The 14,027-nt window shown below is 42.2% G+C and overlaps 1 protein-coding gene across 2 annotated transcripts; it reads left to right on the top strand.

Annotated features, from left to right (window-relative positions):
- The first annotated feature begins 4 nt into the window (after positions 1-4).
- On the top strand, positions 5-12,062 carry RAD51AP1 (RAD51 associated protein 1). 2 transcript variants are annotated; one of them, XM_053387728.1, is made up of 7 exons: positions 5-115; positions 2,750-2,805; positions 6,322-6,457; positions 6,791-6,900; positions 7,379-7,537; positions 8,941-9,051; positions 11,707-12,062. In XM_053387728.1, the coding sequence occupies exons 1-7, from the start codon at positions 96-98 to the stop codon at positions 11,832-11,834; spliced, it is 720 nt and encodes a 239-aa protein (XP_053243703.1). In that variant the 5' UTR covers positions 5-95; the 3' UTR covers positions 11,835-12,062. The 2 variants fall into 2 exon arrangements, with proteins under 2 accessions (XP_053243703.1, XP_053243702.1); XM_053387727.1 differs by having other exon boundaries at positions 8,911-9,051.
- Positions 12,063-14,027: the final 1,965 nt, after the last annotated feature.

Raw genomic sequence — 14,027 nt, 5'->3', positions numbered from 1 at the left:
TCACTTCCGGCCTTCTGTCGCCGTCACTTCCGGCCTCTTCTCCGCGCGCGGATTCCGAACGGGCGGCCGGCCGAGGGCCGAAGCGGAGCCCCGGGATGGCGCGGCCGTCGCGGAGGTGAGCCGGGGCAGGAGTCTCCCGCTTGCGGGCGTTATGCGGGGAGGGGGCGGCCCCTGGGCTGCTGCTGCTGTTTGTTTGTGTATAATTTTTCGAAATTAATTTTTTAATTAAATTATTAAATTTTTTATTATTATTATTATTATTATTATTATTATTATTATTATTATTATTATTATTAAATTTTACAATTTAAAGTACTCATTTTCCCATCCGTGACTTCGCTTCTTCTCTTTCCGTGGTTCATTAAACTACACCATTCAGTATTCCATTATTACATTCATCATATCTTATTTACACTGTTGAAATTATCTCTTTTTCCCCTCCCCCTTTTGCTTTTGAGTGCTTTATTGGTTGAAAACGTTATAACAGGAGTGTACAATAGGTATTATAGGCAAAATGAGAAATTTAAAAAATAAACAGTGGTTCATTCTTTAACTCATTCTTGCTTTGTACTTCCATTTTCCTTTTTTTACACTTCAAAGTACTTATTTCTCCATCCTTAATATATCCGTGACTTCGCTTCTTCTCTTTCCGTGGTTCATTTTACATGTCACAAACCCCTGCATATTTTACAGAAACAATACCATTCAGTTTTCCGTTATTCCATTCATCATAACTTATTTGCACTGTTGAATTTATCTCTCCTTTTTTCCCCTTTTGCTTTTGAGTGCTTTATTGGTTGAAATAACAGGAGTGTACAATAGACATTATAGGCAAAATGAGAAATTAAAGAAAATAAACGGTTGTTCATTCTTTAACTCATTCTTGCTTTGTACATCTATTTTCTTTTTTGCAATTTAAAGTACTCATTTTTCCATCTGTGACTTCGCTTCTTCTCTTTCTATGTTTCATTAAACTACACCATTCAGTCTTCCATTTTTACATTCATCATAACTTATTTGCACTGTTGAATTTATCTCTCCTTTTTTCCCCTTTTGCTTTTGAGTGCTTTATTGGTTGAAAACTTTACAACAGGAGCGTACAATAGATATTACAGGCAAAATGAGAAATTAAAAAAATAAACGGTTGTTCATTCTTTAACTCATTCTTGCTTTGTGCATCCATTTGTGATTAAATTTGTCAAGCCCTCTTCCTCTTGCATTCCTTAAATACCCGCTTAAACTTTACTTTCTCCATATTATTTGACTTACTATAAATTTTATTTTATACAATTATCCTATTTGCACACTGAAGCTCAGTCAAAACCTGCCAACGGATTGATCTTTTGACAGTGTTCTTTTACAGAGACTCTCTATATATCCCACTCTCTGAACATTTTTTAATTTGTAACGTCTCTTAGCCTTGCTGATAATCTCGCCAGTTCGGCGTACTCTCTTATTTATTTTGCCAGTCTGACTTAGATGGGATATCCTCTTCCTTCCAATTTTTTGCAGTTAGAATTCTGCTGTTGTTTGTGTATAATTTTTTATTAAATTATTAAATTTTCTGTTTTGCAATTTAAAGTACTCATTTTTACATCCTTAAGATATCAGTGACTTCCTTTCTTCTCTTTCCATGGTTCATTTTACATATCACAAACCCCTGCATATTTTACAGAAACAATACCATTCACTATTCCATTATTACATCCATCACAACTTATTTACACTGTTGAATTTATCTCAATGCTGCCAGTGTTTTCAGCTGTACACAGTTATTCCCCATATATTCAACAAACGTTTTCCGGTCTTCTCTAAATGTATCTTCTTCTTGTTCTCTTATTCTATATGTTAAGGCTGCAAACTGCGCGTATTTTGTCAACTTAAGTTGCCACTCTTCTTTGGTTGGGACCTCGCTCGTTTTTCCAATTTTGGGCTAATGAAACACATAGTAGTGGCATACATAAATGGTCTTTTTTGACACCTGGGAATGTTGTTTGTTCCTTGAATTTGTATACCACCCTTCCCCTGAAGATCACAAAAAAATCCAAGGGAGAATGCAAAATTCATAACAAAGAAACAAAAAGCCAATATCCTCCCTCCCACAGACACGCTTAAAAGGCTGTTGGTTGTTTTTTTTTTACAGCCAGGCCATGGACCGATTGAATGCTTTTGCCTGGCGCCTGAAGATATGTAAAGGGAAACATGCATTTTTATCCATATTTTTCTTTTAGCCGTCTAGGATTCAGAGAGAGAAACTACAGCAGTGTAAATCTATTAATAGCAATCTAAAATGTATTAGTTTATTTTACGTTTTTATTCATAGATTGCACTTTCTTATATAGCTGTCTGCCCCTGAATTTATTTCAGTAAGACTAATTCTAATGCTCTTGTTGAAAAAAAATCAATGAGAAAAATTCAGAGACAGACAGCTATACAGAAGCTACTACAGCAAAATAATTAGTAAAAAAATAAAGTGAATAATTGTTTCATATACGTATATATGTGTGTGTAATGTATATATAATTGGGCATTGTGTGGCTGCTACAGTATCTTAAGAAGAGTTAAGTGTACGGTTTCTAAATTGATTTTACTTTTACATGTTTCCCAGAATCCTTATTGCATAAAGCAGTAGCAATTAAATATGAATATTTTGATTCAAATACAACAACTGCTTACATATGCATAATGGTTCCATGGGCAGACAAAAAAAATGACCCCTCTTATGCATTTGCATGTTTTATTCTTCTAGAAATAAGAAAGCAGTTGATTATTCTCAGTTTGGCAGTGTGGATGAAGATGATGATGGTAAGTCATTCGCTGTTCCTTCATTCCAAAAGGGGGCAGATTCAGTGGGAAAGTAACACGGAAGCTTGCTAAAACTGTTTTATATGAGTGCAACTAGAAGAAAAGTTCATTGTGTTTAAGCTTTGCTTGCACTGGTTCTACAAAGGTTTATCGCAGCTTTTCCCGAACCTGTTGTACGTTTAAATATGAGTACATACTACGAGCCAGTGCTATTGTTTTAAGTCTGGCAAGGTACACTCTATGCATCTGCTCCCAATTAATATCATAGCTGCAGTATTTTGTACTTCCAAGCAATCTTCTGAACGGTTTTCAAGCGTAGCCAATGTACACTGCCATACAATATTCAAATTTGGATGACCCATTCACCAGCACTACCTGTCTTTTACTTGGATTGAGTTTCAGTTTATTAGCCTTCATCAAGTCCATTAATAATCTTGGACTCCGGTTTAGGACTTCTGACAGCTTAACGTGAATCTGATGAAAAGAGAAATAAGAGTTGGATATCATTGGTATATTGATGACACTGCACTTCAAATTCTGGGCAATATCTGGTTTTCAGCATCGTGATATATCACCAGCTAACCATCACAATATAGTGATATATCACAATGACCAAAATAACATCTGAAAAAGCAGCTGGGCTGTGGAGGGAGGGAGGAACGACCAAGAGGAAGGGAAGAAGGCTGCCCGCTTGCTCGGGCGAAGGAGCTCCTGGCCTCTCCCTCCACAGCTCAGCCCAGCCTTGAAGGTGCTCCAACTTCTTAACTGCCTGTTTGTGTGTTTGCCTCTTCGCCCTAGCAAGTGACATGGGCTGCTTCTTTCCTTCCAGTCAGTTGTTCCTCCTGTTACTGAACCTGTCTGAAACTGTCTTTACAATCTGGACTTCATACTTGTTTCAGGCAAAGTATCGAAATATTGCCCAGCGCTACTGTCTGGATATCCTTACCCAGTGCCACATAGTAGTTAGTTTGCATTTTAGTTTACAACATATTAGTTTTTAGATACAGAAAATAGTTTTGTACATACCATGTCCTGGGTAATGAAAGCTGGACAAGCTTGAAAGACTGGCTGGGTACATGAGAGAGATCACCAAAAATAAATGGAAAAAGGAGAAAACTGGTCGATGTCTCCTTCCTAGTAAATCTGATTTTAATACCCTCTAGCTTTCATTGAGGGGACGCGGGTGGCGCTGTGGGTTAAACCACAGAGCCTAGGACTTGCCAATCAGAAGGTCGGCGGTTCAAATCCCCGCGATGGGGTGAGCTCCCGTTGCTCGGTCCCTGCTCCTGCCAACCTAGCAGTTCGAAAGCACGTCAAAGTGCAAGTAGATAAATAGGTACCACTCTGGCAGGAAGGTAAACGCCGTTTCCGTGCGCTGGTCTGGTTCGCCAGAAGCGGCTTAGTCATGCTGGCCACATGACCCAGAAGCTGTATGCTGGCTCCCTCGGCCAATAAAGCGAGATGAGCGCGCAACCCCAGAGTCATCCGCGACTGGACCTAATGGACCTTTTTACTGTCTGGATATCCTTACCCAGTGTCACATAGTAGTTAGATTGCATTTTAGTTTACAACATACTAGTTTTCGGTTTTTAGTTACAGAAGATACATACCATGTCCTGGGTAATGAAAGCTGGACGGACTTGAAAGACTGGCTGGGTACATGAGATAGATCACCAAAAATAAATAGAAAAAGGAGAAAGCTGGTCATCATCATCAGCCTTTTATTCGACCGTCAGTCAGAAAAAAAATACATTTGTCAATACACAGTTAAAACATCCAGGAAGATTTTAGAACTTAGCCAACACTAAAATGGGCTAAACAGATAGCCCCATATCAATACAGTCAATTATAGTCTTGCAACGCTTAAAAGCTAAAAAAAGAAATTTGGCCACCAAGGAAGGTATAGCTCTAGTGACATTATTCAGCAAGTGTAAAACCTGGTTTTCTCTGGGTAGGAAGCTAAATTGACATAGGAGTGGGTCTATAAAATTTTGTCTAAGCTCTGCATAAGAAGGGCAAGTCAAGAGAATGTGTTCGGTGGACTCAACCACACCCATGGCACAATGACAGGTTCTCTGGGCGTATGGTACTCCCCTGTACCTTCCCCACAATATCGCAGAGTCAAGGACATTTAATCTAGCCGCTGTAAGAAGTCTGCGGTATTCCACATAGTGGATTTCTGCAAGGTAGGGGGCTGGCATGGTCCGATAAATCTGGTCCCCTAGGAACATCCCTGGTTTTACCTGGGCTATGTCCTCTTGTCTGGCAATGTCACTCAGTCTCCGGGAGATCACAGCTCTAGCTTGATTGTACGTCATAGACTCAAAGTAAAGGTGAGACAATCCGCAGGATTGAACCTCGTTAATGACCTCCCTTTCCCACGATGATTGGAAATCGTCCCTCAATATCAAGGGGGCAATACCCACTGGTTTAAAACAAAGCTGGTCATTATCTCCTCCTTCCCAGTAAATCTGATTTTAATACCCTCCAGCTTTCATTGAAGAATCATTCCTAACAAAGTTCTGAACAGACACAGCTAGGCTGCTTCATATGAAATAAGCATAATCTATTGCCTGGCTCCCTGTCTTTGGGGTGCTGAAGAGATGGCATTCTTAACTTTGGATGCAGCAAACCTCCTTGTTCCCTCATCTCAGCTGACATGTTGCAAGGAGAAATGGGGCAGTGGCAAAGGAAGGAGGCAAACACACCCCATTTCAGCATCCTTTGCCCACAGCTTGCAGTGGGTGCCACTCGGGAAGAGGCAATGTTAAGCAGAGAAATGAAGTCCCCATTTCCTTTCCCTTGTACTGCTCTGCTATTACTGTGCCAATATCTCCCTGTACGGTGGTACCTTGGTTCTCAGACTTAATGCGTTCCGGAAGTCTGTTCCAAAACCAAAGCGTTCCAAAACCAAGGCACACTTTCCCAAAGAAAGTAATGCATCCATTCCAGACTTTTCCATTCCAGATTAATCCATTCCAGACTTTTAAAACTTGACTTTTAAAACAACCCCTAAAACAGCAATTTAACATGAATTTTGCTATCTAACGAGACCGTTGATCCATAAAATGAAAGGAATAAACAATGTACTGCAGTCACACAATCAATCAATCAATCAATCAGTAGCTGAACTGGGTTCCACACAGTCACAAAAACAAAACAAAAAAGCCACAAAAACGCAAAATAAATAGTAAAAACAGACAGACCTCAGTGTAACACTCAAAATGGAAGTGTGGCACTCAAAACAGAGCATGTTCAGCTTCCGAAAAAAGTTCACAAACCGGAACACTTCCAGGTTTGCAGTGTTCGGCTTCCAAGTTGTTTGAGTACCAAGGCATTTGAGAACCAAGGTACCACTGTATTTTGTTTTAAATCATCCTCGATTACTGCGGAAGTTCTAAAGCTCTAGAATATCTTACAATACATGCTTTAAACATATTGTTAAAATGGGGGATTTTTAAACAACTGGAAGAACTTGCACTGTTACAGTGCGTCTAATGTGCTTCTGCTAAACAGATGAAGATTTTGCAAATATAACTGCACCTTCAAGCAAAAAATTAAAGAGGACATGCTCTGAGTTGACAAAGAAAAAAATTGAGCAAAAGCCCCCCAAACAGGAGATTCAGATCCAAAAGAGTTCACCTAACAAAAGGTAAGAGAAATCCATTCATTTTAAATTTACTTACGTGTTTGCGATACAACACTGGTTTTTTCCTAGCTGTGGTTAAGAAACGGGTAGCTGGCTTTGGGGATATAAGTTCATTCCCTTGGAGTGGAGCGAATTCCCCTTGCCTGCCTAAGATCAGGTTATTGGAACTGATCTTAACCATTATGGAGGCTATAAAATCTAAAACCAGGATTTAAAGTTGGTTTCAGAGCATGAAATAGTTTCTTTGTTCCTTTTTTAAATTTGTGTTGGCACTGAGGTTAATAAACTTACATATTGATAATGTGTTTTCCATAACTGTTTTTCAAATTGCTTCAGACTTCCCTTGGATCACAGACTTTACCAGAGAGATTTGGAAGTTGCCTTAGCATTATCAATGGATGAACCACCAGGAAGGAAGCATAAAGTACAAGATTCACAGAAACAAGGTGATACTTGAAGACTCTCAATAGGAACATTTCTTTCTTGTTCTTTTTGCTGCTCTCAAAGTAGTGTTGACATTTTGGGCTGCAGTCCCACATGTGTTTAGGACCAGAAATAAAAGGCATTCATAATTCTCTTTTAACCAATAAGCTATTTGAGAAATATTGATGTTGCTGAAAATCACAAAATGTAGAAGTTCTGAAATTCAGCCACAAAAACTAGAGTGAAATACCTTCAAAGTTCAGTTAATTATTTTGATAACTTTAAAAAGGAGAGAATGTATCTGGGAATAAGGTGAAGGTTCAAAAGTGCTCATTTCTGATTGCACTGTACAGCCACAGTCTGCTAACTCAGGAGTAAAGTTCCCACAGTGTGACTTCTTTTTTAATAATGTGGTAGAAAGATAGTTAATTTTCCTAGCCTATTACTACTAAACTTTATGCCATTATTTTGTACCTGACTGTTTCCCATTTCTGCTTTCAGCTGAAGAATCTGAGGGTGATTCCAGCTTCGGTGAAGATGATGATGTTGAATTCGTTGTGAAGAAGAAAGCTACAGGAAACAGAAAAGAAGGAAGGAAGCGAAATGCTGAAAGCAACAAGAAGGAAAAGAAGAATTCCAAATCAGAGAGGGATTCGATAGGTAAGATTTGATTCTTTCCTGGGTGCCATTTTGGTGCCAAGCTTTCTTGCATCTGGTTTTCAGAGGTGTGTGTGGTATGCATAAAATAGCACTTATTTTAAAGCTAAGTGAAACTTGCGCTCCAGGCCTTTTCACAGGAGTGTATTATGAAATCAACTTCCCGTGCCCATATTTCCATACTGAAGTGCAATCCTGAGAAAGTTAGAGGTGTGCAAGTGCACAATTTAAACACCTTATTTTCAGTGTGCTCCCGTTGCTTGGTCCCAGCTCCTGCCAACCTAGCAGTTCGAAAGCACGTCAAAAACTGCAAGTAGATAAATAGGTACCGCTCCAGCGGGAAGGTAAATAGAGTTTCCATGTGCAGCTCTGGTTTCGGTGTTCCGTTCCGCCAGAAGCGGCTTAGTCATGCCAGAAATAATGTCTGTGGACAAACGTCGGCTCCCTTGGCCAGTAAAGCGAGATGAGCACCGCAACCCCAGAGTCGTTTGCAACTGGACTTAACTGTCAGGGGTCCTTTACCTTTTTTTAGCAACTTATTAGGACAAACTTTTTGTTAACTGCTCCATTGAAGTATATGTCAGAGGAGTGTGCTTGTTTTCCCCCAGTAGCTGTCAAATAAATTTGCTATTTAGAAGTGACTTCCATATTTCTTAAATATAGCCTCTGTTCTGTATCATCCATCCATTAAAAGTGATTTTCCAAAGTTATTTTTTCTTATTTTTTAACCATGAGACTTTGTTGTTGTTTAGTCGTTTAGTCGTGTCCGACTCTTCGTAACCCCATGGACCAGAGCACGCCAGGCACTCCTGTCTTCCACTGCCTCCCACAGTTTGGTCAAACTCATGCTGGTAGCTTCGAGAACACTATCCAACCATCTCGTCCTCTGTCATCCCCTTCTCCTTGTGCCCTCCATCTTTCCCAACATCAGGGTCTTTTCCAGGGAGTCTTCTCTTCTCATGAGGTGGCCAAAGTATTGGAGCCTCAGCTTCAGGATCTGTCCTTCCAGTGAGCACTCAGGGCTGATTTCCTTAAGAATGGAGAGGTTTGATCTTCTTGCAGTCCATGGGACTCTCAAGAGTCTCCTCCAGCACCATAATTCAAAAGCATCAGTTCTTTGGCGATCAGCCTTCTTTATGGTCCAGCTTTCACTTCCATACATCACTACTGGGAAAACCATAGCTTTTACTATACGGACCTTTGTTGGCAAGGTGATGTCTCTGCTTTTTAAGATGCTGTCTAGGTTTGTCATTGCTTTTCTCCCAAGAAGCAGGCGTCTTTTAATTTTGTGGCTGCTGTCACCATCTGCAGTGATCATGGAGCCCAAGAAAGTAAAATCTCTCACTGCCTCCATTTCTTCCCATTCTATTTGCCAGGAGGTGATGGGACCATGGGGCTACTTCCAGACAAATCTGAACCAGCTTTGCAGAATTTGTCAAGTTCTCTAGAACAGATTGGACTGCCTTTGACAGCATCTAGTCCTTCTTTGGCCAAGAAGCCTAACTGCACGTCACCAGGTATATTCAATACATACACCGTTTATATGGTTGCTTAAGATACCTATATCTATGCAAAATCATTGTCTGAAAACCAGGAAAAAAATATAATCATTAACTCCACCTATTTTCCATGTTCAGGTAAAGCCCCTTAGGAACCATGGATAATGAAAAATGTATTAATCTGGTCTCTCAGGTTAACCTTTTTCCTCAGTAGCCTCTGGCTCTATTTTTGCCAGAAGACAGGCTGCTGGCCTAGGACAATTTGCTGCATTAAAAGGAGTGTGGTGTGGGTAACACAACAACAACAACAACAATTTATTATTTATACTCCGTCCATTTGGCTGGATTTCCCCAGCCATTCTGGGAGGCTCCCAACAGAATATTAAAAACACAATAAAACATCAAACATTAAAAACTTCCCTAAACAAGGTTGCCTTCAGATGTCTTCTAAAAGTCAGATAGTTGCTTATTTCTTTGACATCTGATGGGAGGGTGTTCCGCAGGGCGGGCGCCACTACTGAGAAGGCCCTCTGCCTGGTTCCCTGTAACCTTAATTCTTGCAGTGAGGGAACCGCCAGAAGGACCTCGGAGCTGGACCTCAGTGTCTGGGCTGAACAATGAAGGTGGAGACGCTCCTTTAGGTATACTGGGCTGAGGCCATTTAGGGCTTTAAAGGTCAGTACCAACACTTTGAATTGTGCTCTGAAATGTACTGGGAGCCAATGTAGGTCTTTCAAGACCAGTGTTATATGGTCTCGGCGGCCACTCCCAGTCACCAGTCTAGCTGCCGCATTCTGGATGAATTGTATTTTCCGGGTCACCTTCAAAGGTAGCCCCACGTAGAGTGCATTGCAGTAGTCCACGTGGGAGACAACCAGAGCATGCACCACTCTGGCCAGACAGTCCGCCGGAAGATAGGGTCTCAGCCTGCGTACCAGATGGAGCTGGTAGACAGCTGCCCTGGACACAGAATTGACCTGCGGCTCCACATGAGTCCAAATTGACTCCCAGGGTTCCCCGCAGGGCTCCCCATGCTGCGGATAGCAGCCTGCCACCAGGCACGCGGGGCTCCCTGAAGCAGAGCGCCCCGCACGGCGGACAGACATCGGCCAGCCCCACAAGCTCGGGGGACAGCAAGGAGGCGCAGCTCCGCCATCCTGCTGTTCCTTGACCTGGTTCGGTTTCCCCGACCTGGTTTTGGGGGGTAAATAAAGGAAAAAATTTTTCCTTTATTTCCCCCCAAAAAAACTAGGTGCGTCCTATGGGGCGGAGCGTCCTATGGGACGAAAAATACGGTACGTATCCTTCGGGATACATACGCAGCAAACCCAGAAGTATTTTTCCGGGTTTCGCCACGCACGCGTGCACAGAAGCGGTCTTCCGCCGCATGCGCAGAAGCAGTCCCTCCGGTTGTGGAAACCTCAGGATCCGACCGGAGCTCCAGAACGGATCCCTTCCGCAACCAGAGGTACCACTGTATTGCCAAGGACTTGCCTTGGGATGGAGAGGAGGTTGGCTTTAGGATGCTGAAGAGTTCCATATCCCAGAATAAATGAGGTCAAGGATACCTTCCCCCCTCCCCATTTCACCTTGACAGCAACTAATAGACAAGGTGGAATCTCAGAGACAAAATGGAAACATTGGCACAAGCTGGAGATGATCTGACAACGACAGAAATACCCCTCTGTGTACTAGAAATTGTGCGTTATGTAGTATTTAATTCTACTTGTTTCAGTTTGTCCACTATTTCTTTCACTGGGGTTTCTTGCATCTTGCAGATTACTTGAACCATGGGTTACCCCACATATTTCCCTGTCTCCCACTGTTTTGAGACTCAGACTTTTTAAGTGAGGTTGCCACTTAATAGGAGACTGGATATATTTGAGGAGGACTTGTTGTCATGCAAAGAGTCCTTTAAAGTTTACCGCCCTCTTGCATTTGTATAGTTAAGGGCTGGATTTAACTAAGAAGATGCACTAGTGGGAGCTAGCTCAACAATTCCTCCATCTCTTCCTTCACCCCTAAAATTGGCTCTGATGAGGTCTAGAGAACCCTCCAAACAGTACTCAGGGAGGAGAGGGGAAATGGTTCTGTTGTGCAAGCTGAAAAGCTTGGACTGAACAATTTGCAAAACATGCTGTTGTACAGTGGTGCCCCGCAAGACGAATGCCTCGCAAGACGAAAAACCCGCTAGACGAAAGGGTTTTCCGTTTTTGAGTTGCTTCGCAAGACGATTTTCCCTATGGGCTTGCTTCGCAAGACGGAAACGTCTTGCGAGTCTTGCGATTTTTTTCGCTTCCCCCCCCCTTTTTCTAAGCCGCCAAGCCGCTAATAGCCTTTTAGCCGCTAAGCCGCTAAGCCTTTAATAGCCGCTAATAGCGCTAATCCGCTAAGCCGCTAATAGGGTTGCTTTGCAAGACGAAAAAACCGCTAGACGAAGAGACTCGCGGAACGGATTATTTTCGTCTTGCGAGGCACCACTGTATTCCTCTCTAAATATTTCTTCTGAAGCCTCTAAAGAGATAAAATGAGCCTGAGGAAGAGTATGTGCCAGAGATCAGCTTGCGTCTTACACAAAATTGCAGAGTTTACTGCTACGCAGCCAGTAAAGCATGAATACAATATTCTAGTCTACTTATTTTTCTTAATGTACCTCTCCAACAATCTTTTCAGCTACGTCTGGAAGCAGTGCCATGCAGCTGGGAAGAAGCCACGGGAAATCGCCCACACAAGGTCTCAGGCTTGGCCTCTCTAGGTTGGCAAGAGTGAAATCACTGCACCCGAGTTTTGCCAGTACCTGAGTGCCTGCGCTGGCTTCAGAGGGTCACAAATTGAAATTAAATCCTTTGGGTGTGGTGTAGAATTTTTTTTAATTGCGGATTTTGTTTCAGGCAATATATATTTATCATTCTGAATGAGATAAAGTTGATGCATTTTTAAAAAGATTTCATTCTCAAAAAGTGTAAAGTGTGAGGTATTGACAACACTTAAACTCCAATGTTGTTGTCACACACACACACACACACACCCCACACACACCCCACACACTGAAATGTTCAGATCATTGTCTGGCTTAATACTTCATAGAAGTCAATTGTGATCCAGGCTAGTTTCCAGTTTTTAGATGCTGCATTTTGAATCATCATGAAGACCAGTTCACTTGTAACTTGGATATTTTGCTAAAAGCAATATTGAAGTTTCACCTTGATATCTTCATCCTTTTGATAGAAAACATATTTTCAGAAATTTATGCTGTTATTTTCTGATGTTTGCATTAATGCGTGGATTTTATTGGTAAATGTATATTATGTATCTCTGTCCCTTTTAAGTGAAATAAAATATCTGTATAAAGAGCAAAGAGCTGTTTGTGTTAGCCATTTTAAGTCTTCCTTGTTGACACCTTGAGCAAAATACACGAAACGAAATGCACGAAACAACCGGTTCAGTTTCAGTTTGAGCTGGAGAAAAGTCCTAATGGCTAAGGATCACAACATCAAGCACTTAACGGAAGCCATTTCCCCCAGCTCCTTCCAGCTGATCTTTGATCACAGTTGCCGTGTGTGCTGGATCACTGCAATTGTTCATTCCCACATTGTATGCTATTTGTTGTCAAGCCCTGCCTTGGCCTGTAAAGGAAATGTGAGTGCATCTTGGCTGAAACAGCTTCACCTCTGTCATAACATAAAGTTCTCTGTGTGGCACGCAATCAAAAAAGTAAAAACAAACAATTGAAACACAGGGTGAAACACAAAACCATTAAGGAGCCAGGGAGCCATATACAATTTGAAACGGAACATTAGGTGACCTAAGTTATTTAAAAGTCTAGGTGAACTCCCTTGTCCTGAATGGGGTAACTGTGCCCCTGAAGGACCAGGTGCGCAGCCTGGGAGTCATTTTGGACTCACAGCTGTCCATGGAAGCGCAGGTTAATTCTGTGTCCAGGGCAGCTGTCTACCAGCTCCACCTGGTACGCAGGCTGAGACCCTACCTGCCTGCGGACCGTCTCGCCAGAGTGGTGCAAGCTCTAGTTATCTCCTGCTTGGACTACTGCAATGCGCTCTATGTCGGGCTACCTTTGAAGGTGACCCGGAAACTGCAATTAATCCAGAATGTGGCAGCTAGACTGGTGACTGGGAGTGGCCGCCGGGACCACATAACACTGGTCCTGAGAGATCTGCATTGGCTCCCAGTACCTTGGCCTTGGTCCTGTATACCTGAAGGAGCGTCTCCACCCCCATCGTTCATTGAGATCCAGTGCCGAGGGCCTTCTGGCGGTTCCCTCATTGCAAGAAGTGAGGTTACAGGGAACCAGACAGAGGGCCTTCTCAGTAGTGGCGCCTGCCCTGTGGAACGCCCTCCCTTCAGATGTGAAGGAAATAAGCAGCTATCTTCTCCTTAAAAGACATCTGAAGGCAGCCCTGTTTGGGGAAGTTTTTAATATTTGATACTGTATTGTTTTTAACACTTGATTGGAAGCTGCCCAGAGTAGCTGGGGAAACTCAGTCAGATGGGCGGGGTATAAATAATAAACTACCGTATTTTTCGCTCTATAAGATGCACCAGACCACTAGAAGCACCTAGTTTTTGGAGGAGGAAAACAAGAAAAAAAATATTCTGAATCTCAGAAGCCAGAACAGCAAGAGGAATCGCTTCGCAGTGAAAGCAGCAATCCCTCTTGCTGTTCTGGCTTCTGGGATAGCTGCGCAGCCTGCATTCGCTCCATAAGACACACACACACATTTCCCCTTACTTTTTAGGAGGGAAAGGGTGAGTCTTATAGAGCAAAAAATACAGTATTATTATTATTAATGAACAAAAAGATCTTCACTTGGCACCCAGAGACACCAAGATGATGCCAGGCAAGCAGCCCCAGGAAGGCTGCTCAGATGTGCCACTACTGAAAAGGCCCTCTCATTGCCCACTGCTCTGCCATATGTCTAATGTTGACAGGCAGTTTTGTGAAGCTCGATCACCGTATCTTCAGGAATTCCAAC

This window comes from Podarcis raffonei, chromosome 5 (assembly GCF_027172205.1).
Source record: "Podarcis raffonei isolate rPodRaf1 chromosome 5, rPodRaf1.pri, whole genome shotgun sequence".
Classification (NCBI taxonomy): Eukaryota; Metazoa; Chordata; class Lepidosauria; order Squamata; family Lacertidae; genus Podarcis; species Podarcis raffonei.
Note: the sequence above shows the minus strand (reverse complement) of the source record. Positions and strands in the feature narration are given on the sequence as shown.